The 14,024-nt window shown below is 36.7% G+C and overlaps 1 protein-coding gene across 1 annotated transcript in view; it reads right to left on the bottom strand.

The window, feature by feature from the left end:
* Positions 1-14,024, bottom strand: part of MGAT4A (alpha-1,3-mannosyl-glycoprotein 4-beta-N-acetylglucosaminyltransferase A) — an 84,823-nt gene that overhangs the window by 41,679 nt on the left and 29,120 nt on the right. The window contains exons 3-5 of the mRNA XM_069876495.1: positions 10,827-10,994; positions 8,371-8,511; positions 6,258-6,391 (exon numbers count right to left, since the gene is read on the bottom strand). Of these exons, the coding sequence (XP_069732596.1) occupies positions 6,258-6,391; positions 8,371-8,511; positions 10,827-10,994 (443 nt within the window). The remainder of the gene's footprint in view (positions 1-6,257; positions 6,392-8,370; positions 8,512-10,826; positions 10,995-14,024) is intronic.

Here is a 14,024-nt window from a genome sequence, read left to right on the forward strand (position 1 = left end):
TGAAATGTTGAAAATACACATGAATATAATTACCTATATACGAGGCATTAAAATTCACATAGGGAAAAGCTGCCACTAAAGCAGCATTTGGACCTATTTTTGGATATTTATGCAGTGAAAAAAAACCCTTAAGGAATAAAAGAACAGCAGCAGTTTCCAGTGGTTGCAGTAACATACAAATATAAATAATGCCTGTAAAAAAAGGTAAAAATATCTGTCAGAGTTCAACAAATGCAGCTAAAAAAAATATTTTCAGGAATATAGCATCTCCTTGCACATCTAAAGCAAGTTCAGGGAATACATATACACATACAGGGAACATGAGAACAAGACACAAAGCAAAAAAAAAGGAGTGCTGAATACTGTCGTAACACAGCCCTCTAATGTTGCATAAGCAAAATGTGGCCTCTGTGTCCTACATGAGCTAATGACTTCAGCCCTCCTTCACTAAAAGTACCCACTCTACCACAGGAGTAAGAAATACCTTCCTTTCTGCAGTCATTTCTGTAATTAACCCAATTCAGTTCAGGACAGGGTTTCACAATGCAAAGCCTTTGTCAGCAATAGCAAGAATACAAGTATATTCTCTTATTACTCCACACTCTTGCTTCTCCCCACCCTTGTCCCCTGCCCATCACCTCCTCAAACATGAGGGCATGCATCCATATGGATTGTGCTGTGAACCACAACATCACATCAGAGAAGAAGTTTAGCTTTTAAGAAGGCCAGTCAGAACAATATTATCAAGGGACAGCTCAAAACAGAATGTTCAGATGGAAGTTATGATCGCATCATACAGCATTTTACTAGTTTTGTGTGAATTTCAGATGAAGCCTGGTTTGTAGCATCTAAAAGAAAGCAGAACACATGGCCTGGGAACCTAGGGAAACTTCTTCTTGTCCTTGGGCGAGCCGGTAAATCACCGAAAATATCTAGGCGGTTTGTTTTCCAGAAGATGGGTAGTTGCTGTGTACAGTTAAAATCTCCCTTCTACGATACATGTTCTTTACTTGGAGGACAGAAGGAATTTGCCCTTGTTATCTTTAGGCCAAAGGAGACCACAGAAGCAAAATTTCATAACATCGTGCAAAAAGCATCAGTTAAATCATCCATGTACGAAGTCACCTGCTCCAAGGCATCTGAAATAAGATTATTACTGTTACATTCCATCTCACAAATATAGTAGACGTTATCGAAGAGATGAGACAATTCTGTCTAGTAACAGTAATGTTCTCTGGCCAGAAGCACTAGATAGTTACTGTGGCCCAGGAGCATCTCAAAGTATCTTATCAATAAAGAAGTATTTCAGTCATTCAAGTCTAGGGCTTGAGAAAAGAACAGAATCCTGAATATTACCTTTGTGCTGAGATACCAAATTTGTCTCAGGTACATGAAAATTTTCAGATCTCGTCAAGGAGCTTTTCTGAGATCTAATGAAGATTTTTATCACTAGTTTAATCCTACATAAAAACTCTGCTAGTCACTGCCATGAAAAAAAGGGGTGTAAAATGCTATGAAGGTGCCCAGTATCAGCAGGCCATTCTCTCCGAGTATAAAACCTTAGGTGTCAAAATAAGTGGGGATTGTAACAGCAGCTGAAATATTTCAGATTCTCACTGACAGGCCAAACTACTCCTCCAGATACAGGAGTTGGCAGTATAAGTGTTCAAGGTCAGGTTGGATGGAGCCTTGAGCAGCCTGATCTAGCAGGAGGTGTCCCTGCTCATAGCAGGGGGGGTTGGAATTAGATGATCTTTAAGGTAGATCCCTTCCAACTCAACCTGTTCTATGATTCTATCTAGAAGCTGTGTTCTTCCTGATCAGTTTTGAGTGAGATATCCAAAACAAAGTCTATCATCTGTGTAGGCTTTTAAAATTACCTGATGAAGATACTGTTTTATTTGGCACAGCAGCCTTGTCTGGCTTTGATTTTTTAAAAATAAATATATTACATACATACATATGTATATGCTAAGATCTATTGGCCTTTCTCCAACTTGAGATGGGCTGTCAGATCATTTAAGGACTAGGAATATATTCTCCAGGGCAGCTCTCAAGTTTTCAGCAATTAGGAGAATGAATAGATTATCTCTGTACTAATACATCTGTTTGAGAGCAAGAGACACAAAATATTCCTTTGCCTTTTTATCAAGAGATCTGCTGATCAGAGAGATCTATAATCCAGGCCCAGAGCAAGAAGAGATGAAAATACAGGCTTGTTTATTTTGCTGGAGAAGTTTTCCATATTGCACTCCAACACTAATACATCCAAAGCAAGCTCAGCAAGGTTTGACCCTGTATATGTGGACTCAGTGCCGAGGCTTTGTTCATGCCAGCACGCAGGACGGCACCTTGCTGGGTGCTTGGGTCACACTGACCCAACCGGTACAGAAACTTCTACAAATAGATAAAGAAAATAAGATTCTCCACGAAAGGACAACAAATAAAAGAAAATAATTTGAACTTTAGTGTTTTAGCAGCCATTGTTTACATAAAGAGATAACATGGTGGCAGTAAAAGACAATCAAGATATGCAAGTTTTTCTAGCCTAAAGTGAATTATATACACATGAAACAAGCAAGCAAATTTTGAATAAGCAATATGCAAGAAAGTAACACACGCACTAGTGCTCCAAGAAAAATGGCCGATCAATTATTGGCTAGTCAGATGCAATCAGTAGTGTACAGAATTATCAAATTGCTATTCCATACCTGTAGTGTCTTCTGATTCTTATTGAAATTATTTGTCTTTCTGATATTCAGGGCTTATAATCTTTCCAAGATACACTGATTGCTGTTTGTACAAAAGACTGTACTAAGTACAGTCACTGATTAATGAAGTGGACTGACAATAATTTCTGATATATTTAGAACAAGCCTAAGATGCATTTTCTTCATAGTAAATGAGATCTCCCCATTGGTTTAGATACCAGAAAAGTATTACAATTTCTCTCATATTCAGTAGTGTGCATGTGTGCGCGCATATAGAATCACAGAATGGTTTGTGTTGGAAGGGACCTTAAAGATCATCCAGTTCCAACCTTCCTGCCATGGGCAGGGGCACCTCCCACCAAACCCCGTTGCCCAAGTCCCCATCCAACCTGGCCTTGAACACCTCCAGGGATGGGGCAGCCACAGCTTCCCTGGGCAACCTGTGCTAGTGCCTCTCCACTCTCATCATGAAGAAATATACACATATATAAGTTTGATGTTGCATTATGATGATGTAAAGTACTTCAAAGTCATGTTTCCCATGTTAATTACAAACCCTATTAAATAAATAGTTTATTCTGAAAGCACATTCTCATTTAGAGCAGCTTCAGGAAATCTGAATTGTTTGTTTCAAGTAATCTGATGAGCCTAGGAACTAGCTACATATTGAAGGGGAATTAAAAGTTTTTAAAGCGTAGAGGTATAATGAATCATGCCTAATGAATCATCCTAATGAATACCTACAAATTATTCTGCTATAAAGTTATTTTAACAAATTGGAGAACACAGACATATGTCAGTTACTGGGACAAATGAACAGTTTACTGTCAAACAACTCTAGTAATTATTTAAATTGGTGATTAGATATTGCATCAGCTGAGGTATTTTAGAATTCCTTAAATTTCCAGCATGGAAATTTACTGTGTATAATTACATTACTGAGCTATCCACATAGTAAATGAATATGCAAATCTCTTTATTTAGCAACGATAATGCATCTATATTTACTAGCTCATCTGTTTATGCTGCTCATGCCATTTGAAGGCGGCCATTAGCCTTAATTTTTTACTTGTTTTTTAGTAAAAAAAGTCAAATTTACAAGAAAGGAGTGAGATGGAACTCTTAAAAAAAGACAGAAGGATTGAAAGAGAGTGCTTAGCACAAAGAGATTGCAGTCCATGACTGTAGCTCCCAGAAATGCTTCTTAAATACTGTCACTTTCATTTCTCAAATAAAGTCAGTAATAAAATATTGAAATCCTCTTCAAATACCATTTTTCAAACAATTAGCAAAAACATTTTTGTAAAGTCTTTAGCTTTTTTTTTTTTTTGGTTGGTACAAACTATAGACAGAGCACAGTTAGTAATTTTAAACTGACTGGCAAAATTACCTAACCTCACACTATGACCATTTCTTGCTGTACTTAAACTGCACAGATGTTGAGCTGAGGGCATACCTTTTATCAGAAACGTTTGCCATCATTTTTAATACAAGCATAGTTGGTCAGTTATACTATATTTTAAATATGCCTTCATTAATGCACACATCTTAATGACAGCAATACTTAACACATTCTAGCCTAGGAAACCTCGCAAAGCTATTTTAAAAGTTAAAGCCCTTCCTTTTGTTTAAAAAGGAGCAGAAGTGCACCAGGGAAATAGATCATCCTTCAAACAGACAGAGAAAACACTTAATAAACCTACACTTTTCATCAGAAAGTGGAAATATACAGCATAACTCAGAAATAAACCACACCATAGTTCATAATGAAGTATTTACTGAACTGTACTACTCACTGAAAGAGTTCCCTGCAGCAACTGCAAAACAAACTATAAGGCATTAAGAAAATATAAAACATAGTCAAAGAAATAGAAAAGCAGGAAAGATATAAAATCAGATAGAATAAAGAAAAAGGAAATGGAAATACAAGAAGTGGTTATAATAGGACAAGAATTTAAGCTGAGTTTCTTCAAATTTTCCCAGACCTTCATGGCTTGTAGTGCCCACAGCAGATCCGTGAGTAAGCAGACAGCACTCCTCTCAGAGATAGGTAAGACAGAGTAACATTATCCCACTCCAGAGCAAATCAAATAATTCTCATTGGGCACAGAAGCAATAGTTCCAGTATTAAAATGTTCAGTTCCTTCACATTCACTTCCGTCAAATCATTCCCAAGATAAAAGACAATTTCACATCTCTTTCAAAGGAAGATATTTAATGATGAAAAACTCAGGTACAGCAATAGGGCTTGTCTAAGATAATAAGAGAAATTTGCACAGGTGGGGACAGGGTGTGGATTCTCTTCACTCCTAAGTTTTTGCAGAAGACAGAGAACCCAATGATGAAACAGTCTACCTAGCTCAGACCTCTTTAAGCAAAACAAAATGAAATTTGAGTTTTAAACCTTGAAAAGAAGCCACACTAGAAGGCAATAAAACTACTCCAACTAACACAGTGAAGAAAAACCCAGCGTTCTAGTCATTCATAACTAATTCTATCCCCTTGATATTCTCAACCAGCAGATGTTTAAAGAGCATTTTCTGCAGAAAAGCAATATCTATCCTGACAGATATTTTTTTGACTGTCAAGAAAAAGAAAACAGAGCAATTTCTACTAGAAAACCACAAGAATCAGTTTTCAGGTACAAGTAAACAGTTTACAAACTTCAAGAAAAGCTTTAGAATGTGCTGGTAGTATAGAACTCAAACGTACTAAATTGCACATCTGATTTTCCACTGATTCACCCTGGAATGGACACTGGCTCACAGGATTAAAAACATTTTGACAGTTATAACCAGAGGAATAAAATTTTCATCTCTGGGACTTATAAAACACTGTTTTAGTAGAGCACTACATGGTTAGATGGATGAAGGTCAAACATACACATAAACTTCCCACTCTCCAAGTCAGACTTTTGAGAAAAATACACAGATCAAAATAAGTACAGGCAATACCTAGCAGCCAACAGAACTATTTCTCAAAGTATTCTATCATTTCCCTAAATTTGATTTCCACTAAATCGGAACCCAACTGATGAAACTGTCCAACTGAACGCTGTTTTAATTAATCCATGAAAAAGCTTAAAATATGCACTGTCCAGAAAACAGAAACAGTAACAGTCTGCACCTAATATCGCTAACTGTAGCACCCATTTGAGGAAGTACTAAACAGCAGCATGAAGAGAATGGAAAGAATTCTCCCTACAGCATCAGAGTACCATAACCATTATTTTGACATTGAAGGAATAACTTAATTAGCACATCTCTGTCACTACATACAGGCATCAGAAGATTTGCAAAATAACCAGTCCACTGAATCTGTGTCCACTATTCCCTTGATAAACAGACTAAGTTACTAAGTTGGGCTCTTCAGGATCACTCCTCTCAGAAACACAAGATTGACACTTCCTTCTTTTCATGGAAGAAGACAGTCATCTGTCTACAACTTCAAGAAAAAGTAGATCCTCATCAATTCTTGAAAGGAGTGGTACTTGCAATTAAAGGCAGGTTAGAAGTTATATAAAAAAAAAATAATTTAAGTGATTACCTCTCCTATAAAGACAACCATCACACAATCCAGTTTTTCTTCAGGGGACAGTTTATCAATAAGGGAGTGGAGAGTTTCGGTAAGGTAAGACTTGACTTTTCTTTTCACTGTAGGTATTCCCATTACAATGGAAACTGAAATCAAACAAACCAGAAATGTACTTTCAGTAATTTCATACACAAGACAGAAAGCAAAAACCTTACCTCATAATGCAGCATTGCTTAAGAAACGCAAAGAGTTAAAGGATGGAGGTAACAGTAATCAAAAACAGTTTAAAAATGTATCACCCATCATCAGGAGCATGATTAACATAATCACCACCAACACTCACAGCAAGCAAAAACCAAGTAATCCTAGATTAACCTATGCAAAAGTATTGCACAGCTAATAATCAACAACCATGGTATTAATCAGGTAAGGTGCTTCAAGATTTAAGGAGTGATTAAACTCCCAAATTTGGTTTTATTTTCAAATTGGCACAATCACCTTCACAACTCGAGTATTTCACTTCTCAGAAGCCACCTTTCAAAATGACACTGCTGAACAAAACCTCTATTACTTTCCTTGCATCCGATTTGGGTTCTTCTAGAAAACCAAGTCCAGGTCATCAGGATTGCCCAGAAACTCCTCACTGAAATCTCTTACCCCTCTTAGAAGCATCTTAAATGCAAAGGAGTCTAGTCTGCTACAATGCTACTAACATCATCTTTCAGCTGGCCTTTTGACTCTTGCATTCCTTAACTTTGCCATGGACTTTCTTCTGCACCCCACCCCATAACAGAGGGCTGGCTACCTATGAAGAACAGAGTAAAAGGATAAAGTAGACTTCGTGAAGTAGGCACCAGCACACCAAGCCATCTATGTGAAGTCATTTACCACATCATAAATATATAAAATAAAACAAATATCAAAAGATTTTGTTTATCCTTCCTTATAGAGCCTGCTTCGCCTAGCAACTACACACAAACAAGCTGTGAATTTTTACAACATTCAAAAAGCACAGTTACCAGGAAAGAAGAAGATTGGAAAATAATTTTAAGTGAGAATTTCCTCCTTCTTTTTAAATAAATAAATCTGATTGCAATTTCTATTTTGTAATTTCAAACTTCTGTTACATATTCCCAGGGGGGTATAACACAGACTTCACTTGAAACAATAAAGGAATATAAGCCTTTTCCTTCCTGAATAACAACATTGAAATGAATGGTGTTCAGTCAGAAAAATAATTCTATGGCTTAAGCCCGCACATTTGTTGCACGGGCACGCCTTCTGTTGAAAGGATCAAACTTATTGAAATATTGAAAAAAAAAAACCAAAAAACCAGGCCAGGAGTAACTACTGCTTCTTTCAAAATCAAGTACAGAGAGATAAAAAAAAGCAAGGCCTACTGGGCAATAACATAAGACATTCAAGTCTGATGGCACACAGAAAAACAAGGATTCATCAGTGGGTTCTTCAAGCTTAAACATGCACAGCTACACTTTAAGGTATATCAGCTTGGTTAGGCTTTATGCTATTTATTTTTTACAACTCCAGGTGTAGGATTCCATGGAGCTATCCTAGTGACCAAAGCTCCGAATATGTGAGAATTAGAAAAAATGGGGATCAACAGTATTTCACCCCAAAAGAGATATTTTTTTAATTCCAATGAATGTCCATAATTTATTGATGTAATTGTATCTCATTTTCCTAGTTCTCCCAAAACTAAGTTATACATTGAAATATACTGTAAAAAAAACACCAGAAACATTAAATTAAAATAATTATACCCATCCATGCTTGCCCCACAAATCTGTAAAGCCCATTAGCAGTTTAGAATCCATAACACTTGAGCTTTTTTTCCATTTTACTTAGATACAAAAATTGTATCCAAACTAAATGCTTCTTAATGTACACCTTAGCATGAGATTGGGTGTGATGGAGATTACACAGAAGAGAACAAAGCTGAAGCCAAACTTTTTTATCTTGGGTTCAGTGCAAATTCTAAGAGATACCTATATCACACAAGTCAAATGTGATGTCCTTGATCTACCAAGTAATGCAGTAAATCATATTACCAAAACTAGAAAGTCCTCCAGACACAAGACACAAGATAAATATCGTATCAGCATACCTCCTGTCCTTCCAAGGCCAACCTGCACAGAAGGTTGAAGGCTTCCTTCATTTTTCAACAAATGAGGCAAATGGTAATAGATATTTGGCACTTGAAGAGATTTTCTACTTGTTAGCTCTTTTAATAATTTCAGCGTCTCATCTGCAAACATACATGAAATCAGTAATGCAGAAAATAAACAATAAGAAGTTTTATGCATTGGCAAATAGTACAGAATTCCAAGCTCAGTCCTACCTAAAAAAAAAGAAAACAAAGGATGCCTTTTACTGAGGCATTGTATCTTGTGCACAAAAGACATTTTCTCATTTTAATTCTTTTAAAATAAACCATGAACATTTTCCACTCAGTAACCTTGCAGCAGATATAGTTAATATTTACCTAATCACACAAGACTTAGTGTGTAATCACAGATGTAAAAATGTTCTATTTACTTAGGTTGTTCAGGTTTTTTTCCCCCACAAGGAATCAAAATGGGAGGCTTAATTACCTAGATTTTTTTTGCTTACACTTAGAGAGCACATCGCCATGTAGTGATGCTACTGGAATACACTGCACGGACAGATATAAAACAAAAATAGCATTAAATATACAAATAAGATTTTGAGTATTTCTGCAATAAAATGAACGCTAACATGAATTTAACTTAGTACTTTAAATAATTCTTACTCTTTCTAGAATAACTGCCTCTCAGTATGTCCAGGTGGCTCACACAGTTGCAAATAGCAGTTTTTAAATTCCCCTGCTGTGCATGTTGATTTTCTTACATCAAGTGTGAAACCAACTCTCATTTCAAATAACAAATATGATAACATATGGACCCTTGAAAATTTATGGGCTTTACAATATCAAGTAACAAACTGTACTCCTGGTTTCTGAGAAAAAAATTGAATTGCGCAGAAGTGAGAAAAGTAATGACATAAATGCCATTCATCTCAGTTTCTGAGGGTAGTTTCTACAAAGCTAGAATGGTCTTATTGAAGGTTTGGTTTGGGGGTTTGGGTTTTTTGTTTCTGGGGTTTTTTTAAAAAAATATTTATTTTTGGGTGAAACTAAATTCCTAACCACTTATAATATTAAAAAAATGCTCTGTACAGGTGACATTTTACAACTGCTAATATTTCCTTTATCTTCAACTGTAAAAATTCTATCAAAATATGACCTCTCTTTGTATGAGCGAGTAATGATTTACATAAAACAATCTGGAATTCTTTCAGAAAGACAGCAAATACTACATAAGTATTAGGTATACTTCAGTACGTTAAAACTAATAATATCTATTTAATACTAACAACTGAGCACAAAAGCTCAAAAATTAAGACTTCAACTGACTTTTCATCTTGGCTCCATATGGAGAAAAAAAAACAAAAAAAAAAAACTTACATGCATTCCTCTATTGTGGTTTACTTTTAGAGCAAAAAACACAGACAGAAAAAAAAGGTAAGTCTCATACTATGTTAAATGTAACCTTTATCTATAGCATTCTCAGAGGTCCAGGGAACTACAGAGATCAGGTTGGACAGGCCATTAGCGTTAGACAGAGCAGTTCATCCTCAATACCAGCACTGAGGACCTATAATTATAACCCTGCCCTTAAAAAATATATACATATAGAAGATAATAACCCATAGCACAAATGCAAGTAGGTGAGAGATTCAAAAAGCTTGCTTGAGGTTTTTTTATTTGCAAAATTATTTGGGTTTATATTCCTCATTAGGCCAATACAGTGAAATTCCTACAACCTACCAAATCAGACCTCTTGCCAGAAATTTTATATTCATTTTTATGCAGTTTCCATCTACAACAGTAAAAGTGACTAAAGCAGTAATAGCGTGATTTCAAAAGTTAACTTCAAAACTGGTGAGTACTACGAAAGCATTTTCTAATATTGCCAAACACAGCTCTTGGTAAACTTCAGCGTCAGCCTCTAAAATGGGTAAAAGCTTGCACGAGACTACTAGTTCAACATTTAATCACTAGTTATTAAAAAGAACATTATCTGTACATTTTACAAATCATAACCAATACTTTAGATAGCCTGTATGTTTTCATATGTTCCAGCTGACTTTTAAACATATTTTAATTGCTTCAAGTTCATTCATTTCTTAAATACTGTTTGTTCACTTTTCCCCTCAAGCTCTATTTAAAAAGTGATGTAAATTACTGTCAAAATATATTCAGTATGTTGAATAAGTAACTAGAAGTTCCAAACTTTTGGAGCTGGGCTTGGAATAAATATTCAGTCCCTGAAGTAATAAGAAAGAAGAGTGGGTGGATCATTAAGAATAGAAATTGTAAAAAGGAAAAAAAAATATCCCCAACAGATATAATGTGTTATAGGTTTACTTGCTCTGCTGAAGAGTTTCATTCAGCTTTCTTTGTACTGATTTCTTATTCTATAGTAACAAGAGATATTAGTAGTGCAGAGTTATTAAAAATAGCTCAATCACAGTATGTACCTGAAAAATTATTCATTGCATTCTTACTCCCATTTGTTTCTGCTACTGCACGCCTGAACTGCTCCAAGATAGCGTTCAGCTCAGAAGAGCGTTGCAAAGTGCGATGCTCAGCTATACGAAGACGTTCCTTCAAAGCATGAAATTCCCGTTGATATGCAATCAACTTTTCTAGAAAGAAAAAAAAAGACGATCTTGGTTATTCTGGGAAACAAACACTTACAGACAGATCCAACAAGGGTCAGGGACGGCTCAGCTATTCAACCAAGAAGGGCACAGTTCAATCCAATCCCACTGAAGTCAGGCACCATAGCATTTACACAGCGTAAAGAGGGGAGAGTGAGCTGCACCAGACAGAGATGCAAAGAAGGCATTGAGGGGGTTATGCCCCTCACTGTTGGACAGGGGCAACCTTTGAGTTTCTATTACTCAGCACCACAAAAGGCAATTCTGAATCCTTTCTTAGAAGAGATGCACACAAGAAGCACTCTGAATCCTTTGTAAGAACGAGTAGAATTTGACAATATTTCAGATACACCAATTTCAAACCCAAGTTTTAACTTAATGATATTGTCAGTGCTTGCAGGAACAAACTTTTGATCAAAATCCTGCGAATGTAGGTGCGTACATGTATTCTTTGAAAGGAGAACAAAAGGGAGAAGGAAACATCAAAATTCATTTGCTGATATGTTGCCTATGTTGTTGCCACTCAGCAAAATGAGTATTTCTGGTTTCTGTACTTTTCCTGTTTCCTGTTGGTCATTTCCCCAAATCTCCTGCTGAACATTATTACTCTCCTTCAGACAATCTACAGATACGGACTGGAGCATCTTAAGCAATTTTACACCTTGTAATCGTTATTCCAACCACACAGCTGTCATCCATACATATATCTTTTCTGTTATTTACCTATTCATTCCTAGCCTTTTAGTATTGCAGTGGCAGGGAAGTAGAAGTTTTGCAAGCAATTTGAATCTTTTCCTATTGCTAAATAACAGTAAAACATGAAGGAAAACAAGGAAACACTGGATTTTCCCTTGTTAATAATGCTGCATTTCCTCCAACTTCTTTCAACTTACATTTATTTTTGTTTTCTTTAGTTGAGATGTACTGTTCTGATTATGTTTAGAAAACATAATTAGCTAAAATGTCCTCTGTTATGAAGACAGAAAAATAAAAGCATAGTTTGCTATCTCTTAAAAACATTTCCCTCGCTGGCATTATTTTCCTTTTTTCATTAAAACTAAATTGTTATTGCTTTTGTGCCAATAAACCCAGAATACAGGTGCTGGCCCACAACACAGTGCTAGGTATATTATACACTGATGACTGAATCCAGACTGCTATTTCAAACAACTCGGTGCTTTAGTCAGCTGTATTAGAAGGCCAGGAAAATTTTCTGAAGTTTCTGGCATGAAAAACATTCTTAGTTGCCAATGATAACCCCAAAAAAATGAAGACTGCTTGGAAACATATCTAGTAGTTACAGTAAAGTTACAAAAGAGTTTAACAGCTAAATGAATGTAGAATTGTATTAGTGTAGACGCCACACAAGTATGCAAATGGTATCTCCTTGCCAAAGCAAGCTGACAATGGCAGGTTAGATCCCTGTTAATTGCTGTTGAAACAGGGAAGAACAGGTGAGCCACCAAAGGACATGCAAGGTTTTACTGAGTGGCTTCCATAGCAGTGGATAGTACCAAAAGCAGCACGCCACATCAGGTCTCCCTTGTTGTCTTTCTTCATGGTACAAGATAGCAGGCAAACCTTGGTACCCCTGTTCTTCCTACTTTGAAAAGGCTAAACTTGTCTGTGGCAGAGTCTGCACTTCTGGGAAAATGGTGAGAACCCTGTGGTTCAGACCTCAGTACCTCAAAGCAGGATCTATTTGGATCTTCCTCTCTTGACTTAAGATGAATTCCTGGAAGAGACGATTTCTATTCCTACACTTACTAGGAGATATCAGAACACCAAGCACAGTGCTCTGATAATTCTGGTGCTCTAAGGAACAGCAGAAGCCTAGAGAGAACAATTTACCTAGGAATATGTCAAATAGTGAAGAATCATGGTAGTTTCCCTGCCACCTCCACCTAACAAACTCCATAATGAACCTAAACTCAGTTGACAAACAGAGATTAAGATCTTGCTACCTCCCTAATTCAAGTAGGCAGTACACAAACTGGAATTACAGGACCTCCACAGCAAATGAAAATTCTGCCGTATAATCACAAGAAACTTAGAGGTCAACTGAAAAGGCAGTTTCATCTCATGAAGAAATGAAAACTGTGGTTTCATAGTAAGAACTACCAACCAAAATCCTTTACTGAGGAGATAATACTTTCAGAGGGGGTGGCCATTTTACTAGATTTAATTTACAATGAATATAAGTCAAAAATAAAAAGGTAAGTAGTTATTTACTTTTTAAAGGAATTTAAAATTATCTATGTAGAAGTAAACTTACTTTCATAACTTATGACAGCAGTTTTTGAGCAAACAACTTGGGATCCCAACTGTGACACTGGAAAATAGAATCATAGAATCACCCCTATCTACAAGAGGGCTTAAAGGAGGATCCAAGATATTAGAGACCCATCAGTCTTACTTCAGTCACTGGGAAAGTTGTGGAGCAAATCCTCCTGGGGACTATTACAAGTCAAATAAAGCGCATGACTGGAAAAAGCCAGCATGGATCCACCAAGAGCAAATCGTGCTTGACAAACCCGTTCACCTTCTACAACAAAGTAACCCTGCTCAAGTGGGCACTGACTACCTGCATTTTTCCAAAGCTTTTGACACCGTTCTCAGAGTCTCCTTCTGGAAAAACTGATGCGTCTCAGTCTAGACAAGTGGTCTGTGTGGGGAACTAACTGACAGGCGGTACCCAGAGGGTAGCTGTAAACAGCTCCTTTTCAAGCTAGCAACCAGTCACAAGAAATCATTAGGCTTGGCGCTTTTTAATATCTTCCTAAGTGATCTGGATGGTGGTACCAAGTGTACCCTGATGAAGTTTGCTGATGATACCAAACTGAGTGGGGAAGCGGACGCTTTGTAAGGGAGAGCCACCCTGCAAGAAGACCTAGATGGGCTGGAAGAATGGTCTAACAAGAAGCTTACAAAATTAAAAGACAGGTGTAAAAGGTCTTGCACCAGCACAAACATAATCCAGGAGTGCAGCACAGGCTGCGATCTACCCAGCTAGGG

The sequence above is a fragment of the Phaenicophaeus curvirostris genome, chromosome 1 (genome assembly GCF_032191515.1).
Source record: "Phaenicophaeus curvirostris isolate KB17595 chromosome 1, BPBGC_Pcur_1.0, whole genome shotgun sequence".
NCBI classification, from domain to species: domain Eukaryota; kingdom Metazoa; phylum Chordata; class Aves; order Cuculiformes; family Cuculidae; genus Phaenicophaeus; species Phaenicophaeus curvirostris.